General features: G+C 41.9%; 1 protein-coding gene across 2 annotated transcripts; it reads left to right on the forward strand.

Annotated features, from left to right (window-relative positions):
- The first annotated feature begins 12301 nt into the window (after window positions 1–12301).
- Window positions 12302–24781, forward strand: incenp (inner centromere protein). 2 transcript variants are annotated; one of them, XM_080001795.1, is made up of 21 exons: window positions 12302–12438; window positions 13101–13249; window positions 13540–13650; window positions 13733–14343; window positions 14451–14496; window positions 14614–14677; window positions 14773–14890; window positions 16360–16399; window positions 16758–16845; window positions 18073–18210; window positions 18901–18921; window positions 19698–19807; window positions 19948–20068; window positions 20324–20446; window positions 20967–21121; window positions 22116–22233; window positions 22796–22873; window positions 23456–23485; window positions 23852–23914; window positions 24059–24209; window positions 24301–24781. In XM_080001795.1, the coding sequence occupies exons 2-21, from the start codon at window positions 13110–13112 to the stop codon at window positions 24480–24482; spliced, it is 2508 nt and encodes an 835-aa protein (XP_079857921.1). In that variant the 5' UTR covers window positions 12302–12438; window positions 13101–13109; the 3' UTR covers window positions 24483–24781. The 2 variants fall into 2 exon arrangements, with proteins under 2 accessions (XP_079857921.1, XP_079857922.1); XM_080001796.1 differs by lacking the exon at window positions 18901–18921.
- Window positions 24782–25435: the final 654 nt, after the last annotated feature.

A 25435-nucleotide genomic window follows, 5' to 3' on the forward strand; every position in this document is an offset into this window, starting at 1 on the left:
CCCGTTAAAACTAGGATTGATTTTAAAATTCTGCTTCTTGTATATAAAGCTCTAAATGGCCTTGCCTTCCGTATCTATGACCCAGGTAAATGGAACACCCTGCCTGAGGACCTGAGAGAGGCCCCCACACTCAACACTTTTAAAAGCAGGTTAAAAACTTTGCTGTTCACAGCAGTCTATGACTGAGTTGTGTGTGTTTGTGTGTGAGTGTGTGTTCTGTATGTTGTGAGATTTCTGTATGTGTTCTCTATATTCTGAGATTTGTGTGTGTGTCATCTTTATGCTGTAAGGTTTATTCTGCACTGACAGTTCTTATGGTTGCACAGACGTTTTATATATTTTCTTTGATTGTATTTTTCTGTAAAGCACATTATGTTTCCCTGGTATGAAATGCACTTTATGAATAACATTTGACTTGACCTTTTCAGGTTTTTACAATTTAGGAACTTTTGAACAAAACAAAGAATGGGATAAAGCCTTAGATCCACTCCAACTGAAGAGTTCTTGATAAAATTACTTACAGGGAACAGGGTTACAAAAGTTGTATGTCATTTTTACCAATTTTGTTGAGGCATCAGTTGAATAATACACTACAGGCAAAAGGAATATAGGAAGCTGAAATTAATACCACAGGACATAATGGAAGAATAGTAGTAGGAACCAATTCAAATACATGGAGGGAATTCAGATGGAAGGTTATTACGTGATTTTTTCAGGCACCAAAAATAGTGGCTAAATGGGCCCAACACACTCAAATACATGTTGGAGAAATTGTGGTACAAAAATTGGCAACCATACCCGCGTGTTTTGGACATGCCTTAAATAAAGAACATTTTTGGAAGAGGTGTTTGAGTCCCTTAAATAAGTATTCCAACAAAATTTCACAAAAGATCCAAAGGTGGCCCCACTGGGAGTAATACCTACAGGCATTGATGGGAGAGCTAAAAATCCCTCTACACATTCTGAATCATACATGTATCGTTGTCTCCCCAACACGTCATCTCTTTATGCATATACACACACACACTGGGAATTGTATTAATTACTTTGCTCTGCATGTTGCGTACACTTGTCACAATAGACAAAACTCCCGTTGAAACCAATTCTAGTCACTCCATCAGCCGTTACATTGTGACAAACTCTATGTCATGATGAGAACCATGACCTTATAAACTTGTGTCACTATAGCATCTTAATCTATGTAATCACATAAACATATGACATAAACATATATGCACACACATAATGAACACAATCTCATATAGCCTCCGTCACATATCTTTATTTCAGCACAGTTAGTTCCCAGACGTTCCAACCTTGGGAGTCCAGCCGCTGCTGTCGTCGTTGTTTTCGGCCTCACTGCGACGCAGCTGCAAGCGCAGGAACAACACCTCATTTGTCCTTTGCGCGTCGCAGAGTGTACCTTATCTTGAACACGTATGAATCTGTGACGCCAAACTGACCATATATTTTCTGACTCCACAAAAATAAACTGTCGGTCTCAGGGAGCTGCTCTTAAGCACATCTCTGATCCAGCCCTTGTACAAGATATCTCTGATCCGACCCTTGTGCAAGTTAATAAATTCACTTTGAGATCAATGACTCTTTGCTCTTCATTGTTTATTAGAAAACGGCATTCAGCAGAAGAATCTTTCTAACACCCCCCTCCCCATTTATTTTTATTTATTTTCTAATTTTTACCTTTTTTTTAATTCTAAACACTCGTTTTCTGTTCAAAATATAACTCCTTAAGACATTTGAATGGCAAAGTTTAACAAAATGTCAATGATTCATTCACAATAGAAGATGAAACTGCCGCTTAAAGTCAAAACCGGGAAAGACACTCTTTGTGATTCAGTTGCAGTATATTTAAAGTTTATTAATATTACACGTGACAAATTACACAAAATTCGACACTACATGTCCCTGAGTCCCCAGCAATACACCCTCCTCGTCTGAAGTTTTATCTATAAACAATATACATACAGCTGAATTTTTTTGAGGAAAAAAAAAAAACAGCAGGAAAAATTGTGAATATGATTGGATAAGTTTCTAAAAATTGAGTTGAATTAAAAAAAAAAAAAAGGCTATCTTATGTGAGTACGCTGATGTCTTTGGAGATTTCCTGATCGATTGAATCCTTTCCCACACAGCTGACATTTGAACGGCTGTTCTCCTGTGTGACTACGCTGATGTCTCTTAAGAGATGCTGAATCCCTGAATCCTTTCCCACACCGCTGACATTTGTATGGTCGTTCTCCTGTGTGAATAAGCTGATGTTTCTGGAGAGTTGCTGATACCATGAAACCTTTCCCACACTGGTGACATTTGTACGGCCGTATTCCTGTGTGAATACGCTGATGCCTTTCAAGATTCCCCCATTGTCTGACTACTTGCCCACACAGCTGACATTTGTACGGCCGTTCTCCTGTGTGAATACGCTGATGTTCCTCGAGATTATCTGATCGACTGAATCCTTTCCCACAACGCTGACATTTGTACGGCCGTTCTCCTGTGTGAATATGCTGTTCCTTGAGATTTTCTGATCGACTGAATCCTTTCCCACACAGCTGACATTTGTACGGCCGTTCTCCTGTGTGAACACGCTGATGCCTTTCGAGATGCCCTGAGTGTCTGAATACCCACACTGTTGACAGTGGCTTGGTCTTTGGTATCCTGTGTCAATAAAGTTAGATTTTGTGAATGTCTGTAGTGTTTATACAATTTAGTTTTATTATTCTTAAATTCTGCAATATTGAGGGTAGGGTAACCTGCTGACATTAATCCAGTCAACCAGCGATGAGGAGATGAATAAACAGCACAAATTGGTAGCAGAAAAAAAAAAAAACATTACCTGACTGACGTTCTCGGGTCAAGATTTTGTTTTTGCATTATTAAATTGTTTTATTGTGTAGCGTTTTACATTTTGTCACTATGTCTTGTAACTATGGAGCCTATGGAAAATATCTTGAGACAAATCAAAGATTTTAAATAAAGCTCCAAGTGAATCATACAGTATGTCAACGTGTGTGAAAGATCCGGATTGCATTGTTCTGCTCCATACATTTCATAAAAGCATTACGTTCTATCATCATTTTGGATTCATATCGTTTACTATTTATATCTTTCATTTTCTCCCTATTTAAACTGTATGGGACATAGGGTGAATTAGTTTAGGATAAATAGATAGATGGACATACAGGTAGATAGACAGACATAATAAAGTACAGTTCCTCTTCATACAGGCAGACAGATGTACGCAATAAAGCAGTAACTCTCCATACAGGCCTGCTCTGTGTAGCTTGACCTGAGGTCTCAGTATTAAATGCAGTAGTTTGTGCAGCCTGCAGAGCTCCTGGTCCGAGCGCCCGGGTCTGTTCCCACAATCCACCACAGATTCTTCGAGATGTCTGACAATGTCTTCGCCTGCTGCTGCCAGTTTCTCGCTCAGTAGAACTCTCACTTCTTCACCTACCCGTACCTTTTCACAGACTAATAAAACCTCCTCAGCCGCAGCAACGATTCGCTCTTGTACAGAAACAGTGAAAAGCAGGAGTTGCTCGGCCATTCTGCTTCTTATTCTTCTTCTTCTTCTTCTTCGTTGCCGTCTTCTTCTTCTTCTTCCTTTTAATGGCGGTTGGCAAAGAACCTTACTCCAATCGAACCTGTCACTTTGACAAACTCCACAGTGATCCTTTGCTTTTCTCTCCCGTACCTGGAGGTAGATTTAAAATATGACTGATGTTAAATTCTGCTCCTTCTTCATGTAGATTTTTTTTTAACCACCTCCCGCTCTCTATTATAGTGTTTTCAACTAACTAAAAGGTGCGTTCGCTTCCTGGTAAACGGCTGCATTGGTGATATTCAAACAAGTGTGACCCTCATCTTACCTCGCTATGACACTTTACACTTTATTTCGGTTTTCACCTCCTACCCGTGTGGTCCCAGCTCACTTTTTTTTTTTTTTTACCGATGTTTGTTGGAACCTGTACATTCCCCGCCATTGCTGCTCTTCTCTCATCAGCGTCCTCATTCCTCACTCGTGCTGGGACCCGGACAGGCTGCGCCGCACCGCCGCATTCTACTGATCGGAAACAACGTCTGGAATTTCTCCTCCGCCAAGTCCTGTCTTGGTTGTTGAGGCAGAGGGCTCAGAAACCAGTGGTGTAGTGGTGCCTGGAGGAGTGGGTCTAGGCGACGCTTCATTTTTGAAAAAAAGGTCCGTCCAGCAAAGGATGAACACCCTGTGTTATAAACAGTGACATGTTAGGCTACTTTTGCATATTTAGTTCCGCCAAAAGCGGGCCGGTAGTGTTTGAAAACTGTCGCTGAAATTCTGCTGCTTGACCCCAGGGGGTAATGATCATTACGGAATTATCATTAGACACAGAAGAGCAACCGATCCACACTGGCCCGCAGGCTGTAGGGTGAGAAACTATATCACCACGCGCTGTATACCTGTGTGTACCCTGCACTACACCACTCCTCAAGGGGAGAAGAGGGCCAGACGGGAGGAGTAACTCACAATGTTCATCGCTGGTCAGACAACGATGTTCTGCATGTTTTTGGTGGGGGTTCTCTCAGATGTTATATGGAGGTAACCCCGTGTGAGCATGGGGTTACAAACTGCAACTGCACATGGACAAGGCCCCTTGATGAAAATTGTTCTTCTTCGTGTCTTTTATTTCTGCACAAATGAATCCGCTCTAATTTGTGTGTGAGATGTAGCATTGCACGGGTGCTTAGTTACGCATTACAATGGTTGGTACATGTTGTTGGCAAAGGGAGGAGAGACCAAACACAAACTGATAAAGCAAAAGCTCCTTTTGGAGTATTTGTAGTGAAAATTTATGCTATAGACCCAAATATAAAGTAAAAGACCAATGAGTCGAACCACTCACAATACCATTGCCTTTACAACGTGTTTTTGAATTCTACTGTAATCGTCGATTTTGAAGAGCCTCCTCTAAAAACAGTTTAGAAGTCTCATACATTGTTACACACCTTGGCCTTTGTGGGGCCCGCGGAAAGATTTTGGTCTGATCCTTCCGCAGCATAACAAGTTATGAAGTGGGACTCGGATGACCTCAGCTCAAAAATGTTCTGATGACATTTGGCAACAGGCAGGCAGTCAAATCAGGCAAAACATCCAAAGGCACCGACGCAGGAAGGCATGTTAGTCATACAGACAGTAGGACGTTGGCAACAGGTAACAGGGCAGATTGCGGGCATACGGGAAACACATGACCAAAAAAGTGAACTGTCAAACATCGGCTGTGAGCTGCCCTACACTGGGACGGAAAGTTGGTGAGAAGCAGCGAGGAAGGCCGGAGGGGGTAGGCTTAGTGGAGCCATCTGGTGGACAGGTGAATAAATGACAGCAAGGAGGAGAAAGCAGGAGGTACCATGAAAGGGAAAACCACCTGGAATACTGCAACCTCACACTTTCTCCCTGGAGATTTAGGAGTGAACAATACATATTTTAGTTTCTTTTGGCTTCACAGTGCAAATTTCATATGTATATATACACATATACAGTATATTTTGATAAAGGCACTTTAGGGGGATGCACATCGCGGCAGGTGCAAAATCTGTTCCGCTATGTACAGTAATACAGTTATTATTACAGTAATAACTGCAATGCATCCACCTCATTCGTTTATTTTCAGAGACTTTAGGGTCAAACACTGTTACCAGCTCATGTTCTGGGCTGTTTTGACTTGTGTCATTCAAGCAGCAGATCAGCAGAGAGAGAGGGGGAGAGAGAGAGAGAGAGAGAGCGAGAGAGAGAGAGAGAGGAAAAGGGGGAGAGGGAAAGAGAGAGAGAGATAGGGAAGTTAGTTTCAAGTTTATCATTGTAGTAGCTTGCCAAATATCTGCATTCCTCTCCTACTAAATAAGTTGCATGCATACATACACAAAGGTATTTAAGATTATGATTGAATTATGAACCATGGTATTCCACTGTCTTCTATTTTGATTTTTCATCTAGGATGGTATCGGTGGAAAGGTTAGACACTAAAGCACCTGCAGCAGAATCTGAGGCGGCTCCAGAGGTATCTAATTTGTTTCAGCTTATCCTTAGTTTAAAATAAATAAAACCCAATATATTTGTATTGATGTAAACAGACTAAGTTTCTACTTGAAATCAGGCCCCAGCGTCAGCAGCAAGCTCAAAGCCACGGCATCAGACCTGGGATCAGGTATTGTTTTTTTTTTAATCATTTGTGAATTGGGTGTCATTATCGGCTGTTAAAGCCAGGAATTTGAATGATTTTGCTTTTCACTGACTAGTCATTCACTCAAAGACATTTTTATGGATTCAAGCCTGTAAGGCTGAAACCCGATTGTTTATGATTGTTTGTGTGCTGGTTCCTTATTATTATTTTTTATTGATTTATTGGTCTATTTATTTAGTTTGCATGTTCTCCCCGTGCTCACATGGGGTTTCCTCCACCTAACGTCAGTAAGGAGCCCCCCCCCCAAAAAACATGCACACATCATCGTCTGACCAGCGATGGACACTCATCACCAGGTCCCACGAATGCTGCCCACTGCTCCTGGCTGTGCCCCCAGAGGAAGCCAGGATGGGTTAAACGCAGAGGCCTCATTTCACCGGCCACCGCCCAAAGCATGTTTGTGTGTGTGTGTGTGTGCGTGCATGTGTTGTAGTGTGGTGTGCTGTGTGACGATTAAAGATTGTTGTTCTTCCTCTGCTGCTCTGAGCGCTGGATCTGCCACTGTCCATGGTGCTGAAGCTCCACAGCTTCAGCGCCATGTCATGTCAAGCCTGAGGCCTCATCGCCAGAGAGTCTTCCCCCCGTTTGGCAGTAGTGTTTGAGTTCTGTGCTCATGTGCAACCAAGTTCAAGTCTGATAAAGAGATTAAAAACTGCTCTCCGTCCTTTCATTATGATCTCGGGTCCACATCTCCATTGTTACAATAGTAAAGGCACAAGAGCGGAACGCACAAGGGCAGAGGCAGGGCGAGAATTGAAGAAGTCTTTGCTAAGCCAAATGTCAAAATCAAAAGCAGGTTATCCCAAAGCCAGCCAAAAGTCCAAAATCAGAGTTTAAGAAAACAACAAAACAGGGCGTACAGGCAAGGGTGAGAAACAGGTACAGACTCACAGATAATCACACGTAAACCACTGGGACCAACTGGCAAACACTAACACTGACAAGCATACAGGTACATCAAATGCCCACCAGGCTCACCCCCAACTACTTTGATTTTTAATATCAAACTAGTTTGGGGTGAGCCTGGCGGGCAGGCGCATGGTAGACCGATGAGATTTGCAGAGAAGGTGGAGCTGAGGCGGAGCATGTGGGTAGCCGGAAACAGAGAAACCAGGTGATGTAGGCTGGTGCAGGGAGGGCTGGATGTTCTATATGGGATCTGGACACACACACACACACACACACACACACACACACACACACACACACACACACACACACACACACACACACACACACACACAGAACAGAGGAAAACACAAGAACAGCATGTGAGTGAAAAGCAAAAATGGTGAAATGAAATGAAAGAAAGATAACAGTTTGATTTGATATCTTTATGGATTTATTTAAAGCTGCTTTTAGAGCAATGCATGTGTACTGCATATGACTTTAACATGTAATTATTACGCAACACTGCAGTAATATAACTTGAAAATCCTGACAGAGATACTTGGGGACATGTTGTAACAGAATACGGTGGAGTTTTCTGATAACAATTTGATCTGTTTTTTTTATGGACATTTTTAAAACCAGCCTTTGTAGAACCCAATGGAATATTGTTATGACTTTAACATCTAAATAAAAAATGCTGTGATGAAAGAACAGGAAAGTGATGAAGGATGTAAGTATTTCAACAAAGGAAAATGAGAAAAAAATAGAAACGTTCCCCTTTTAAACAACCTTTGTGGCTTTACCATAAAAGTGATGTGCTATGGATTTTGAAGTGTAGATGGCTCGACCACCCTGGAGATCTCTACCACCTCGGTGTAGGACACACTGGGTGTGGCAGTTCTGCCTCCCTCCCTTGTAGAGAGGAGGCTAGGTAGAATTAGCCAGGAGCAGATCGAACATGTCATGGGACAGGGCTCCTATCCTGTGTGTGTGTGTGTGAGGATGGGGGTTTTAACCTGTTGCTCATTAGACCAACCATTATGCTGATGTTGGGACCATAATAGGTCCAAAGGAAGCACAAATTCACGAGGCCCTTTGGTGGATGAGGCCCCAAGCAATTGCCTACCTATGCCTGATGGTAAAACCGCCTATGGGGTAAGAGAGTTACTGACAAAGTCTGCCCGTTAAAAATCACTCTGATCGCACAAGAGATGTGATTGTGCCAGCCCAGTGTCAGTATAGAAAATGAACCGACAGGCTTTACATTGGACAATTATTATTATTATTTATTTATTTATTTATTTATAAAAAATATATATAAAAATCATATCAGCCCCGAGGACTATAAAGTGGTGCAGGAATGAGTCTCTAAAACCCCAAAATGGATAACCATTTCTGCACTTCCTGTTCCCTCGTCCCGGAGTCAATGGGTTTTTGATTCAATGCCTGAAATAAGGTCTGCGGTTAACACAAGCTTAAGAGATTTTCACGTTTTGTTCTACGACATAAAATAAGTCAGTAAATACCCCACTTGTGAATTTTGAAGCTTTAACGTGTCTTAAAGGCAGTTGCTAACAAGGATCTAAGGGAGATTTCAGAGGCTGTCGGGGGACATTCAACTTCATCACACTGAACACAGAAAGTATCTACTCACTACTCCGCCTTCACAGCCTTTAGTCGTCTTTATACCCGGGCTCTTGCAAACTATTCTAAATCCCACTTTCACATACATACATACATAATACATACATACATACATACATACATACATGTGCAGATACATGCATACATACATACATAGATACAGTACATACCAGAACCCTTAAGTGTGACTCAGGTTCATTGACCCGCATACAGTATGTCTGCGCATATGCACTTTTTCATCAGGATGGGGGACAAATATTAGGGGTCCAGCCCCCTATTGATATTGTTCCAGGAAAATTATCTGAATTTTGAAATCGAAAACTATTAGAAACAGAATAACGGCAGAAGCTATGAACAGGGTTTGCGTCTTGTTTGAACCGGTATGTCACAAACACCTCGTGGTTGAAGTTTCATCCAAATCCATCCACATACGAAACAGAAATTAGGGAAAAACTGACCAAATTTGATCAATTTCACAGATGCGGTCCAATGTATCTCACGCCAAAACATGTGCAACCTGGCTAAAAGTATCGGAGACACAAACATCTCATGGTTTAAGTTTCATCCAAATCGATCCACATACGGAGCAGATTTTAGTGAAAAACTGAACATCTTTGACCTCAAATATTCAGCTGGTCGGGCTTGACTGACTGACCATTATCCATAAATGAAAGAGATGAGATTTAAAGTAAGACGCTCTATGATTAGTATCACGTATGATTCTGGTTTGGAATGTCCATTCGCACTGTGTCCAATGTGCAGTGTCTCTCTGTAGTGGTTCGACATAACAAACTATTGGTTTACATGTATATTTAAGTAGGGGTACTCCTCACTTAATGACTGAGCTCCATTCCTAGGACCAGGTCGTGAAGGGAACTGGTGGATAAGTGAGGACCCGCGTTATTTCACGTAAGGGGGCATGGCTAGTGTATATAGTGTATATAGTATGTATAGTGTATATAGTATATAAAGTGTATATAGTTTATATAGTATATACAGTGTATATTGTGTATACAGTGTATATAGTTTATACAGTGTATATAGTATATATATATAGTGTTATTTCACGGTAAGGGGGTGTGGCGATTGCGAACGCTAGTATAGTGAATACTGACAGACTGCTGGAACGAGTCGAGAACGGTCATGAGATGAGATGTATACAGTATATACAATGTATACATAGTGTATACAATGCATATAGTATATATAGTGTATATATAGTAATAATAATAATAATAATAATAATACTTAAATTTGTATAGTGCCTTTCAAAGAACCCAAGGTCGCGTATATAGTATATATTGTATATATGGTGTATATTGTAGATAGTGTATATTGTAGATAGTGTATATAGTATATATATATAGTACACATAATGTATAAAGTGTATATAGTATATAAAGGGTGATGCGCGATGAGATGCTTGACGCTCAGACGCCATGGTATTGTACGCAGTGTACAATACCGAGTGGTCGGAGAACTGGTCGTAAGTCCGAATGGTCGTGAACCAGGTAGGTCGTAAAGTGAGGAGTACCTGTACTTTGTCATTTGGAAGATGTCTGTATATCTCAGTAGTCCACTGCTGAGATCGAGTCAAATCCATTGAAATGTGCGACTGAGTGCTGCGTTTAAGATCCAGCCGTCAGAAAAATAGAAGCCGCGTGTAATGGTAATTACTCACGGATATACCACCATGTTTTTTGTATTTCATGGAAAGGCAACTTAGGTGACAAACGTAAATGGCAGCATTACACAGGGTCCAGTTAGTTCGTTTCAGGTACGTGTGACGGTTTTCAGGTTTCTGTGAAATGCATCACAATTTACTAAACGTATAAACATCAAACATCGTGGAGTTACGGCCATAGTGCTTTCTGCTTCCTGGGCCACATTGAAGGACCGCCTACTCAACTGACGCCCTCGGCCTAAGAGGAAGTACGTGCGCTTCAGGCGGCAACGCACTAAGGTCTACCCGTTCCAGAAGTGCGGGATTTTTTTATTTACGACTAAAGTGTTTACACAAAAACTTCCAGTTTTTTTCGAAATGAAGTCGCACAACCACGGGAAGCGGCAGGGGAGACGTGCGTGACACAGCACGGGACACGCAGGTTTTTTTGTTTCGTTCGTTACATTACGCAGTGATTGGGACAGTCGTGCTTAATTGTTTGGTTTTCCTACAAGTCGGAAAAGAAAGGACACAAATGCATCTCAATTAAAAACACAGTGTTTTTATTTGTTTCGGCCGGAGACACGGGAACCCAAACCGGAGACACCCTCTCCTCTCCCTTAAGCGGTGATCGGGACAATCCCTTAACTCGGTCGTGTTTAAAAATAGTTGTTTCATACAAGTAGGAAACTCACGCATTGTGGCAGTTCACCCTGCCACACGCCAAGTGGCGTCTTCAGGGCCCCCCGGCACAGAGACGCAGAAGACGATGGGTTGTAGACACCAGTTCATTGTAGAGAGAAGGTTAGGTGGAATTGGCCAGGAGCAGGTAGACATGTCATGAGCTCCCATCCTGAGTGCGGGTCGGGGTGGGGGTTTTAACACGTTGCTCGTGAGACCAACCAACGAGCAACGGGTTCCGCGGACCGGAGATGCCCGCCCCTCTCCATTACGCAGTGATCGGGACAGTCCCTTAAATCGGTCGTGTTTAAAAATGGAGTTTCATACAAGCGGGAAATGAATGAAAATAAATACATCCGTCTACACCGCTGTCGAGCCAGTGCAGGGGGCTGGAGCACGCTCCCTCCACAGCGCAGTACTGAGACAACTCCTTTCCTATCCTCTGAGCTATGTTCACCTTTTAAATTTTGCACGCAAGTAAGAAAACGAGGATACGAAGTCAATGTTTTCAGGCTGAATCCTGCGCTGGGTACAGTACCAGCATTTCAGTTCGTATTGTTTTGATTTTGCCAGCGTGCCAAAGTCTCGGCGTTGTTTGTGTTTATTTGCATTCAGAGCGGGAAGTGAAATCCGATCACTGGGGATGCATGTTTTCAATGCCGTTATTACTTTTTTTTTTTTTAAATGCAATTCAATTCAACAATTCAAGTTGAGCCATTCACCTTCAAATGTAAATGATTCAAATTGAGTTTCCAGTGACGGTGATATTTCTGCCCCTAGTTATAGCTCAAATTAGTCAAAGGGAGGCGAAAACGTTTATTTGTAAAATTAGATACAGCTTAGTGGTTTATTTCTTCGCCTATTTAAAAATATTTTTCTCATTCCAGCGGTGAAGACGGGCTGGGGTTTTAAAAATATCCTGCAATCTGATTGGTTGGTCTAAACTTGTTTTAATTTCCGGGTCCAACCCTTCAGAGCGCGACTGGGCGCGCTCGTTTTGGGCTGCGGCGGCACCCGGCTGCTCTTCGCGCTTCACCGGCCTTGAGGCGCCGCCCAAACGACCGATCCCCACGCACGAAGCGAGCGGTGCTCGGCACGTCAATACAAGTCGCCAGCTGATTGGCCGAGGGGATTTTAAAATCGCTTGAAAGGTTTAAGCGGCTCCGTGCGACGGGAGGGAAACGTCCAAGACGGAGCAAAAAAAACAACAACAACAAACAAACAACGAAAAAGAAACATTAAATAATCCGAGTTTTAGTTCCCTGCGACGGCTTGACGTCCCCGTCCTCACTCCAGCTCCGGCTCCAGCAGCGTGTGAAGGTATTTCACCTAGTGCGGATAGTCCGTTAAGCGGGACAACCAACCAACCGACCAACCAGCCCGACCGCCGTGACCGACCTCTGGGATCGAGCGCTTTGTGTTTTTATTTTATTTTTAATATTATTTTAAATAAACGACCCGCGGATATAATACGAAAAAAATACGAAAGGAAAATCCAACCAAACGCAAACCTCTGAACTTCAGCTTATTAATAATTATAACTAATATGCTTTCATCGTGCAGCCATGTAGCTCGATGCTAGCTCGGCAGCATGTTTCCAAATTGACTCTGGAACATGTTTGCATGGTTGCGCTGTTGATACACAGGTTTGTTATTTCTAGTTGTGGTGTCGTTTTATTGTGCGCTGACTTTTTTTTTTTTTTTTCTCATGTTGACTACCTTGCATCTTTTTTTTTGTAAATTGACTTTATTATTATAAACATTGCCTGTTGTTTTTATGAGAGCGGCTGTAACCGCGTTAACCCTACAAATATATCAATAAAGTATCTGTCTAATCAATCCTGATTATGAACATTTGATGATTTCAAAACACTGACGGGATCACAGCATCGGTAGAATATTCTGTCTTGGTTGTGGTATGAGCAGAGCCTTACTGGGTTTGAATTGAATTGTTGTTGTTATTATTGTTGTTGTTTTTTAAGGCTGTCACCATGAGCTCCCTGTTTTCATCTGTGCGGGCCCTCACCCAAATGTTTGATGGGAAGCTGCAGCAGTTCGTCAGTGACATTGAGACTGTGCACATGGTTTGGCTGGAGGAAATCCAACAGGAAGCCACCCGCATGTTCTCAAGGTAAACTTGGGCGTTGATCCTCATGCATTTCTGATGGCACGGGGCTATCGTGAGGTCATCTTTTCACTAATCATTTTTCTTTATTTTTAAAGAGGCATTGGGGAGGCCATATGCATTAACTAATAAACTGAGTTTGGAAATCCATCTCAAATCCCCATCATCTTATCAGAAACAGTAAAGCAGTCACCGTTTAGTTCCTGTGGAGTTATTACTGCTTGTGAAAATGTTTTTTTTCTGCTTTTGTATAGAGCATATGTATTGGACTTGACTATGCTTTCTTATGAATCTAGTGAATTCACCACTGAGCCAGAATTGATGCCAAAAACACCATCTCAGAAAAGAAGCACTCGCAGGAAGCGTGTATCTTTAGGATACCAAGAACAAAATTCAACCAAGAGACGGTTTGTTGCTGTTACATTCAGTTGAAAGTGATGTTAATGCCATGGCAGTGTCCGGGTTGTAACATCTCCCTTCATTCTGCAGATTTTCCAAAGGGAAACGCAGCAAGTTGCGCCAATCTTCCGTTCAAACACTAAACCTTATTGCCGAAGATGAAAGCATACCGGAGGCGAGCACTTCAGAGGTGACAGAGCAGCCCAAACGCAGCACCCGCAGGAATAAACAAACTCAACCTGATGCGTCGGTGGATACAGAACAGCCTTCACCCTGCGGCAGCAGAGCTGGATGTAACGCTGACCTAAACAAACAGCTCGAGGCAGCAGGAGTAGGAGAGGAGCCCTCCAAAACAGAGACTAAGGTGGACGCTTCCAGGGCAGACCCGACTGGCGCAGTTCAAACCCCACCCAAGATCCCTGTACCAGGGATTCGGGTGAGGATCTCCTCTGAAGACTACTGCGCTGCACAGATGGCTAAGGAGCCAGAGTCTTCTCCTGGTCGCACGGCCTCCAAGATCGCTATAGCAAGCACAACCACAAGCTCACGCAGCGCTGTACGGCACTCCCTCAAACTGCGCCACTCCCTGGCTGGACTGCGCCACAGCATGACACAGGAGTCGCTCCGCCGGGCGTCTCGACGCTCTTTACTCAAGAAGATGTCAGGCGTGGGCAACTCTACTTTCATCAGCGCTGTCAGTGGTGAGCAACGTGGCCTAAAATAAAATATTGCAGGTGGTGATTTGCATTTCCAGGCTCGCACATCAAACCTGAGTTTCTTCCTTTTGTTTGTATTATTTAATTCTTAGATGATTCCTGCCAGGAAGGAGAAGAAGCGGAGGAGAATGGAGATGTGTGAGTATCGCAAGCTCTGATATGTTTTAATATTTGGATTTGATTGTAATATTCCAAAATGCAGTGATGCATTTGAACTAGTGTTACAACTGTCTTCTATTTTGATATTTCATCTAGGATGGTATCGGTGGAAAGGTTAGACACTAAAGCAGGTGCAGCAGAATCTGAGGCGGCTCCAGAGGTATCTCATTTGTTCAGCTTATCCTTAATTTAAAATAAATTTAACCCTATATATTTGTCATGATGTAAACAGACTAAGTTTCTGCTTGAAACCAGGCCCGAGTGTCTTCCGATAAGCGGATCACTCGCTCAATGGCTGTGAACTCTCCCTCGGTGCTGCCCACACCAGCAATCAGCAGCAAGCTCAAAGCCACGGCATCAGACCTGGGATCAGGTAATGGGGGGTTTTTATCATTTGTGAATTGGAATTCATCATTGTCGTCATTGTTTTAACTGATCAGTCATCCAGTCAAGATATACTATGGATTCAAGCCTGTAGGATGATATTTAATATCATCCAAAGAAGGAAAGGGGGGGGAAAAAACAAAACATTCCATAGCTCCAGTGATCGCATCAGCACTTCTGAAACTAAATAGTTTCCCGATGGACGCAGCATCGCTTCCTGCTTGGAAAGCTGTATCTCTGTCAAAAAACAAGTGTAAACAAACATGGATGGATTTATAATGTCTAGTCAGACTTATGTCGTTATGTTGATGGGAGCGTATGGCAGTTTCGGAGCATCGGGGGGTGGGTATTTCAATCCGCAGCTCGGGCATGACACTGAAATCTGCGTTGCGATTTGGTCTGATAAATTCCAATCATATATGAACAGGTGCCATAAATCTACTGGGTTTCAGTGCCTTACCCAAACATACTGCGAATGATGATTCAGAGTGTGCATGAAGAGGAGGGTCTGCTCACACACCGTCCATTGTCGTTTTTGTAAGACGAAGAGAGGGCAAGGAGGGGCTGAGCAAATCAATACACTGCATGCAGCTCTGCAGTGAAACAAGATTTTACCCATTTTTAAAACGTGCAATATATGGTGATAATGTGGTGGGCCGTCACAAATAAATCATATATGGGGGAACACTGACATGAATTAGAGACAATTATCAGTCTCAATATGCAGTTTGGTTGTTATTGGTACATACTACGTGACGTAGGCATATTTATGTGTGTCCAATCACATAATGGCTTGTAACTCAAATTTGTTCAAGGCAATCATCATGGCATTTGGGAAACATGTCCTGGCCACTAATTGGAACATTCACGCCATGTTTTGAGTGAATTCATCCGAAGGTTACTAAATGGCAGGACTTTCTCTTGGTGTACAGGTACTCGTCACTTAACGACCGACCTGTTTAATAACTGTTTGGACTTAACCAGCTCTCCGACCAGTCTGTATTGTACACTGTGTACAATACTGCAGAATCTCAGCGTTAAGCATCTCATTGCACATCACCCTATATACACTTTATACATCTCATTTCATCACCGTTCAATGTCTCGTTCCCGCAGCCTGAGTATTCACTACGTTCGCGTTCTCAATGGCCACGCCCCCTTACTGTGAAATAACACAGGTCCTAGCTTAACAACCAACTCGCTTAACGACCTGCTCCTAGGAACAGAACTGTAAATTACAATCCCGTTGACACTTAATATTTATCCAGTAGGTGGCAGTATTTCACTGATCACGCTGATCTTTGGTCCAGTTATGCCATATCTTGGTACACTTTAGGACTCTTTCGACACTTGACATTATTGGCACAAGCCAGTCCTTGCAGCCCATTAATGACCGCTGGCAGCTATAGCTTTTTTTTTTTTTTTTTTTTTTTTTTTAACTTGCATTCTTCTTTATAGATGACGATACAGAGAAGCCCTCTTCTGAGTCCAGTCAGAGGTAAGGTGTTGTTCATGGTAGCTTATTACATTTAGTTAACCAATAGAAGTTATTGAATAACAATATATTAAGGTTTAAAGTTCTAACTGGACATCTAGCTTCTTTCCTTGGATGCTAAACTTTTTATGATAAATGTATTTTAAAATACGTTATTTTAATCTAACCTGCATTTGACATTAAAGTTCTTCAGTCTACACTTTTCTATGACAATTCCTGCAATGAAAAGGAAAGCAAGTAGTTTGTGTTTAGAATGGTCATTTCAATGATTTCAATTCATCTTCAAAGGCAAATGTCTATATAACCTAAAATCGGAATCCCGATTGTTTATGGATAAAAAAATATTTGTCTGCATCCTCAGGACTCGTCAGAGTGTCAAACGTAAAGTACCTGACCTTTCAGAGGAAAGCCCTCTAAAGAAGCAGTCTCCTCCGAAGAAGAGCAGCTCTGTAAGAAAAACTCTGCTTTTCTGTTTGGGACTTGATTAAGGAATATTGGGGGGGGGGGTTGTTCATCAAAATATCTTGTTTGAATAATCAAATTGAGTTTACAAGTGAATTGTTCTATTATGTCATTGAAACTAGGCATGTCCGAGATAATAATTAAAATCATATATGAAGACCTCAGATGGTTTGGACATGTGTAGGAGAGATGAGAGTTACATTGGGAGACTGATGCTGAGGATGGAGCTGCCAGGCAAGAGGAAAAGAGGAAGGCCAAAGAAAACGTTTATGGATGTGGTGAGGGAGGACATGCAGGCGGTTAGTGTAAGGGAGGAAGATGCGCAGAACAGAAGGTATTGGAGGCAGATGATCCGCTGTGGCGACCCTAAGCGAGAGCAGCCATAAGAGGGACAAGAAATTGTCTTCAGCAATCTAACATGAGATATTCAATTAATGTGCTGATTCCCTCATCGGTATCTGGTGCCGATACTGACGTCATTCACTCATCAGATATCTGACTGACATCGCCGATCCAAATTCCATTCCATTGGTCTGCCTCCTCTAGAATTCAACACTTAATAATTAACCTTTAAAGCGCAATTCAAAGCGTGCGTGAAAAGGAAGCGGCAGTGGTCCAAACGTCACTGATTGAAGCAGCTGTATTGGTCCGCCAAATAAAACATCATGATTCTGACATGTGTATAATATGCTCCGCCATAGAACTACTGGCAGTTGGAATTCTTTTCGTGCCGCGACACACCGAAACTAATCACCAGATGGGGATTAAAAACTTCAGATACGTACTTCGGCTTGCCAGTTGCGTCCGGTTTGAAACCAAAATAATCCCCTATAGGGGATTATTTTTGTATTATTTTTCACAACAAGGTCTCCGTGACTGCATTTGCTAAAAATCCTCGTTCCACCCTTCTACTCCATGTGGAAAAAGGAGCTCTGGGATCTGTATCGGCACATATCTATCGGGACTGGAAATGAAAGAAGTGGATCGTGCATCTCTAATTGCATACATGGCTTAATTAGGCATGTGTTCTTGTGCCCAAATGAAGTAAATATTCAGTGGATGGAGGATTTTTTTTGGGGGGGGGGGTTGTATATTTTTCAGAACAAATCTCAATCTCAATTTAGCTGAACCTTAGTTAAAAATGTTTTGAGGCGTTTCAAATCTGCTGATATCTGAAAATACCCTGAAACCTTTGATGTTTTCCTGTTCCGCAGCTGATCAGGCCCCATATGAGGTCCTTCCTGCACACCGTGCAGAGGAACCAGATGCTGATGATGAATCCATGCTCCTCGGGACGTGCCGCAGTCAAGTCCTTCATTAAACACACCACTCCTCTGAAGCTCGAACTCAAGGTCGGTCAACATACACGTCTCACTGCGGGTCATTTTCCATTTAAAACACCGGCTTCATTTTTCATAAAAGCAATAGGCCGGTGTCTTATTTTTCAGATGTTCCATTTTTATGTTTTCATTAAAACGACACAAACGATGTTGATCTTTTGAGGCCTTTTTTGAAGAGAGACTTGAGAGTTGGACATGCATACCTTGAGCGTAACTGTTTTCTGAGCATATTGCTTGGAAAGCAGAAGACATTTTGTATTATGCAAATTGCGTCAATTGTACTTTGATAATACAGTATTGTGTGAATTATGACAGCGTGTCAACTTTCAAGTCTCTCCACTCCTTTTTAACGTGAAATGAGCAGTTTTCCATTAACAGAGGTTTCCCTGCTTTAACAAAGTCAGTACGATTCCTGAAATCCAAAAATCAAAATTCGCTACTCTTCAAGGAATGCATTGCTTCACAAAAAAAAGACTGTACACTATGCTGCCTGGTTGCTGTTTAATTCATTTGGACAGTTATATCTAACCACATTTGGCAAAAGAGTCTAGTGCTTCTCAAGAGATTTTATTTTTTCTCTGAAGAACTAGGTGTATCGCTTCAGTCCACTTTCAGCATCAAGTCTTCTATCCAGTCATTGTAAATTCCTTTTTTGCGGGAAAGATAAAATGTTAATAGCCAACTGTGGTTTCCTTTCTTAAGGATTGCAAGAGCAGCCTTGTGGTAAGTCTAAGGTTGGAGCGGTGTGTTGCACGGGGCTGTTTGGTTTCCCTGCTCGTGGGTTAGGACGGAGGGTTCCCAAACTTTTTTGTGTCACTGAGCTCTGGCCGACTACACCCCCATAACAAAATTTACTCTTGCTAACAAAAAATGAAAATCTTGTTTTTATAAATGAAAAAAAAAACAAAAACAAAAAAAAAAAACATAATAACTGTATGGTCATTAGTGAGGATATATTTTGGGGGTGAGCCTCTGCGTTCTTTGAAGGACCCCCAGACCAAGGTTTGGGAACCCTGGGGTTAGGCAACCTCACTAAAAAATAAAACGACATTTCATCACTTTCCATTTACTGGATCCATTCTGTCTCTGATTTCATGAAGCACGACTAACACTTAGTCTAGTGGTAAAGTTATGTACTAATAACATGTTTTGTTTCACAATGTGAGAAAGAATTAAATTCTGTAATCAACACAGATTGATGACATCAGGCTAATATCTTGTTCTGACAAGAGACTGAAGTCCTGAACTCTGAATGCAAACATGTTGTGACACCAAGTTTGATCCCGCTAACATACGCACATTTAATATTTTTAGAGCTTACAGAGCTTATTGTGCGTAATTACCGGGTGTTATGACATTTCACTGCATATATGTATGACATTGTGTATATGTATGTGACAAATAATCTCTTGAACTTGAACATTATCACTCTTAGTTTTTATGACTTTTACTTTAAAACACCCTCCACTGTCAGCTGAACTCTCTCTCTCCCCTCCTAGTTAAGAGAGCGCATGAAACTCGAAGCACTCAAGAAGAAGCAGGAGCAAGAGCAGCAAACGATGAAGAAGATGGAGGAGGAGAAGAAAAAGAAGCAGGAGGAACTGAAAAGGTTGTGTGTGTGTGTGTGTGTGTGTGTGTGTGTGTGTGTGTGTGTGTGTGTGTGTGTGTGTGTGTGTGTGTGTGTGTGTGTGTGTGTGTGTGTGTGTGTGTGTGTGGTTGTTCCCGTTCTGAAACTCCTTTTCCCTCCAGGAAGCGCGACGAGCGGCTGAGGCGGGTGATCGAGGCCCGAATGAAGGAGGAGCAGAAAGGGGAGGAAAAGAAAAAGAGAATCGAGCAAAAAATGACTCAGATTGAAGAGAAAAACGACAAGGTGTGTAGTTGTGGCTCTCCTCAGTTGGACGTCATAAGTTTCCAAATATAGATGCTTATTTCATCTATTATATGGAATTCCAAGTGGTTTCTGTTCTGGAAAAATGTTGCGGATTACCACTTTATGATATTCGCAAAAAATCCAAACTCTCTTCTCTACTATCTGGTGTCATTTTAGTAATAACATCTGTATCCGCCTCGATTTTTAATAGGAAAGTGAGAACAGGCCACAATGTTTTTCCTCTTTTGCTCCCAGATGCGTCTCGAGCGCAACGCGGACGACAAGGTGAAGAAGAAGGCAGTGACTAAACGGCAAGAAGAGCTGGAGCAGCGTCGCAAGCTGGATGAGGAGGCAAGGAGGAGGAAGCTCCAGCAGGCGGTAAGAGCTGTGTGTTGGGTTTTTTTTTCATCCCGCTGTAGCCTCCATGTTTCAAAGGGGAAAAGGTGTTTTTTTGTTTTTTTTTTTTTTTTTAAAGTGTGTATGAGCAGTTTATAGCACTATCCTGAAGCATTTTCAGGGTGAATTAGAAAACCCCCCATTTTTTTTTCTTCTCTTCCAGATAGTCTCAGATCAGTACCAACTTTCACTACATATAAAGCCACACCACTCAGAGTGCGGACCGAAATGCAAATAAATTCCCTTGGTACAGGGAAATCTGAAATAATTCTAGCTTTAAAATTATCATTTTGAAATGACTACTGGCTCAGTATAGAAAATGACAAATGGAACCGTGAAAGCAAAGGGAGCTCCTAGATGTTTCCTAATCCCCCTGTGTGGGGGGGGTTCAGTACATCCCGCACGAAATAAGTAAATAAGTCGTCTGTTTTACTTTTTAAAGACCCCCACAGGTGGGCTGATGTTGTGTTGAGCTGTTCCACCGTCTTTCCTCTTCTAAAAGGAGGAAGAAAAGCGCCAGCAGGAGCTTCTGGTGAAGCGAAAAGCCGAGGAGGAGGAACTACGAGCTCGCAAAATGGCCGAAGCCCAGCGAGCGCTGGAGCTGAAGCAGGAGAGGGAGCGAGAGCTGCAGAGAGAGAGACACGCAGCTGCTGAAAGGTTCGTCACTCGACCGGTCGGATAGTCCATGACACTATAGGAGCTAGGGCCGTTAAATTCATTAAATATGAGGCCCCATCCACACGTATATGGGTATTTTTAAAAACATAGTCTTTTCTCTACATTTTGGCCTACGTTTAACCCCAACCGTAACCCACGAAAACAGCGTTTCAGGACAATTATTCAGGATTAATTATTACTTTATAATTGAATACAGTGCCCCAATGCCCCAGTTTTTAAAAACCATACTCATAAGTGTGGACATGGCCTTAGTTGATAGTAGGGCTGCGACGATAACTGCACACCATATGCAACGCACTGCAAATAACATTTATGTTGTATTTCTTTTTTTTGGCTGGCGAATGTTGCAGGAGGATATGAAATATAAATACAAAAATAATTGCTGAGTTATCGTCATTGACTGTCTTCCATGACATGTTCAAGGGCTCCTGGAGAAACTTTTCAGTAGCTCAGCTCCTGCTCGTCACTTCAGCTTTGCAAAGGGGGTGGTCCATTAAAGATACGGGGGATTTATTGTGTCCCATTATTATTTCTAGGGCTGTACCCGACTCAGAGCTTTGTCAGTCCAATCGGGTTCAGCTGTTCATTGCGAATATGAACGGTGTACAGCTGTCTGCGATGAGGGCGCACAGAGAATTGTGTTCGGAGAGCAAAACTTCTGGTTTGCAATTCCCCTTAAATTTGGATGGAAATGTTATTGTAATATCTACATTTCGGTAGAGTAATGAACATCATGGACTTTACTAATCAATGGTCTCAAATTTGTCGTCAAATCATCTATATTGAGCTATTCGTCAAAAAATATTTCAACAATTGATATATTTGATATTTTTGTCAACTTCGTTATCTTGGCTCTTATGGTATTAATGCCTAATTTTCCAGCATCCTGAAAGTTCAATTTGCCGTCTTACTAAAGACGGCGTTGCAGAGCTGATTATAGCTTTTTGTTTTTTTTCTGGTTTGTTTTCCTCAGAGAGCGAGAGGAAAGGGCAAAGGCCATCGCTCTCCACCGTGAAGTGGAAAGAGCAGCGAGGGAGAAGGAGAGGAGAGAGCTGGAGGAGAGAATAAAACGACTGGAGGAAAAGAAGAGGGTGAGCACATCCCCTCCTTCTCATGGAGCAAAGCTTCAGCCGTTGTGTTCAACCGGGTTTAGCACGTGGGTCTTTACTCTGGTGCTGCCTTTAGGAGTTTCCACCTTCACGTGTTAAACGTCACTCGTTTGTATGCAGCAAGTTTATTACATGTTTATTGTCCAGTTTCTCTGAAAATGTTGTATTGTACAAGCTTGGTACTATGATATGCCGCACAACACCACTACCTTGAAGATATTTAAAGTCCACAAAATCAAATGGAGGATTACCCGACAGGAAGCTTTTTTTTCCAGTCTTCCCAACTTCTTTATTTTGTCGGTTATTTTCACCACTAGTTTTTGTTTTGGTTTTGCCAGGAGGTTCATTTACATTCCCTGCAGGTTATAGCTCAAGTTAGTCGAAATATGACTCATCACAGGATGCAAATACTTTTATTTATAAAATTGATGAAGGATTCACAGGTTGTGTTTTACGACTGACAAGAGTGTGAATAATTTGCTTGAAACTGGAGAAGTTAATATTATTGTGCCTCAGATCTCTTAATATGTGTTTGTTGCTCCAGGAGGAGCAGCAGAGAGTCGCTAAAGAGAGGGAAGCTGCGAGGCAGAAAGAGGCCAAAGAGCTTCAAATGAGCAGCCAGGTGGGCAGAAAGATGTTCATATATTGAAGAACCCTTTTGAAAATATTCACCAAAATCACAACGTACGGCTGGGCAGTGTAGAACTAGTTATTACATGACCTCATTTAGCAGGTACCTTTGTCCAAAGCCGCTTGGTATAAGTACATTTTGTCATCTTGTCAAACCACTATACTATATATCAGTCACAACTTAACATTCTATAGAAATAAACAGCATTATATATATTTTAAATTTTTATTCATTTATTTAACCCTAACCCATATAGTTTCACACTAAATGCATTTTATATTATGACAATATCTGGTTATGAATTCAAAATCCATGTAATTGAATAATATTTTAAAAGACCTGAGAGATGAGAATAGATTGTGTAAAATGTCTTTATTTAATGTCACCACTTCATTTGATGCTTTGTCACTGCTTTGAGATCGTATATAATATTTAATTGCCTCTCGGTCTATTGGGTTGTTTTCTTGTTTTGTTTTGTTTTTGTACTATCTAAGATTTAGATTTGGTCAATATCATCCTCTTAGTGTTTAATCAGCTGTGTGAAAACTCATATTTTCCACCATTTCTCTGCAGTCTGTGATGAATGTCACGAGGGAAGTGGAGGTAAGACATACGCGCACGCACGCGCGCACACACACACACACACACACACAGGCTGCAAATTCACCGGAATATAGATGCACTAAGACATCTGGATTTAGTTACTTATAGAGTGTGTACACATGAGCAGTAAACATACTGTTTGTTTTCCAAATAAGTACAATTTGTGCCAACCTGCAAGTTGCTCCTTTAAGGGTTCATTGTAATTCATGTTCCCGACATGACAAACCTCCCGTCAAAAACATGGATGTCCAATGCACCAAATAATCCTGTTCAGCTTTAAATGTTTCTCCTTCAGTTTCTGCCATTTAGAAAGAATATATCAGCTTTGACTAGAGTTTAGAAGCTTCCCCCCTTTTCTCCTGTTAGAAGTCCATCATGCAGACCCCAGTGAGAACGGGAGCCGGCCTCAATGTCACTGTGGAGGTGGAGGTAAAGAAACAAGTTCCACATTCTCACTGCATTTAATTTGTCTTTATTTCATTTCTAGAATCCTATGTTTTTAAACAAAACTGAGTGATCACTCAGTTTAAGCTCCCCCCCCCTCAGTATTGCATATTTTCATCTCCGTTGCAGCAGTCCCCTCAGTCCTACAAAATAACACCGAAGGGAGGGTGCAAACCGGTGATAATCAAACCCCCTGACGATTATGGGATGGACCAAAACAGTAGTGACTCCACTGATGATGAGTCTGCGCCAAAGAAATCAGTTCCATCATGGGCAACAGGTATTATTGTGACCGTGATATAATCCTGTTGAACCTCTGCACTTTGCTTCTAGATTCCTTGTCTAATTTTTACTTAAACTCTCCGTCCCAGGTCAAAACCTGCAGCAGGCCATCATGAAACAGTACTTCAGTCCCCCAGATTTGGACGCGTACTTCGGGCCTATTGAGCCGCCGAAACTCGAGAAAATCTTTTGCAAGAGCAAGCCGCGCTACTTCAAGAGAACCAGCTCCGCTGTCTGGCACTCTCCTCCCCGACGGGAAAATCATTTTTAGATTAGAGAGAGTGCTGTATGGCTTTGTTTTGTACATTTTTGAAAAATGTTGTCAAGTTGGTTATAATATAGTGTTAAGTCTGTTATTTTCTTAGGCAACTTGCTCTTTTTATGTATGTGCTGGGATATGAATGGTGAAGGTGACCATATACTCTTCAGGTGCTGATTAGAGATATAGCTGATATTGGCCATTTTCCAATGTTATTGTTTTCAAGATGACTGTCGTGTGTACAAAAAAAATAGCAATTATCTCCTTTTTCACATTTTATTTTAAAGTGTCCAATAAAATATTGAACCAGAGAATAAAGTGTGTGTGCCAACTTTGAAGGTCATAGCAGGCAGTCTATTACGATGGGCCTTGGGCTTTTAGACTGCCTGACTATTATGGTTTGTAGGTAAGTGTAACCAGACATGCTGAAATTACATTTCCAATTTCTGAATCACACAGAAGTACTCTTTCATTTAGGATGATTTAAATGTATATTTAATACAACACAGACAATTAATTATAGAACCCAGAATCGTGATTGCGGTGCCGCCCCTTGCGGCCACCTGCGCAAGCAACTCGTGTCGATTATGCACATCTTAGCATTTTTAGAGCTTATTGTGCGTAATCACCGGGTGTCATGACATTTCACCGCATATGTGACACATAATCTCTTGAATTTGAACTTGTCCAGATAATAACTTGGGCAGGATGTGAATAAGCTCACACTGTCCCTTTAAATCCCGTGGGCGTGGCGTTTGGTGCTGGGTTTAAGTCATGCGGGAGGGGTGGAAAAATATTGTTTCCAATAGTGAACTGGGGCGCCATTTGGTCCAGCAGCCTTCAAGTCTGAATTGAGTTATGCCCTATTTTTTCATGTTTTTTTTGTTTTTTTTTAACTTTGATTTCACAATATCTTCCGGCTATGGCAAAAGTGTCCTATTGGCCTGGATAAAACCAAATGAGTT

This window comes from Zeus faber (assembly GCF_960531495.2).
Source record: "Zeus faber genome assembly, chromosome: 6".
NCBI classification, from domain to species: Eukaryota; Metazoa; Chordata; class Actinopteri; order Zeiformes; family Zeidae; genus Zeus; species Zeus faber.

What these genes read in the sequence shown, in the direction of transcription:
- incenp (XM_080001795.1), top strand. Translation starts at nt 13,110, where the DNA reads ATGAGCTCCCTGTTTTCATCTGTGCGGGCCCTCACCCAAATGTTTGAT. An exon ending in CTCCGAAGAAGAGCAGCTCT is followed by an intron (nt 16,846 to 18,072) that starts GTAAGAAAAACT and finishes CCTGTTCCGCAG; the next exon opens with CTGATCAGGCCCCATATGAG. An exon ending in GGAGGAAGCTCCAGCAGGCG is followed by an intron (nt 20,447 to 20,966) that starts GTAAGAGCTGTG and finishes CTCTTCTAAAAG; the next exon opens with GAGGAAGAAAAGCGCCAGCA.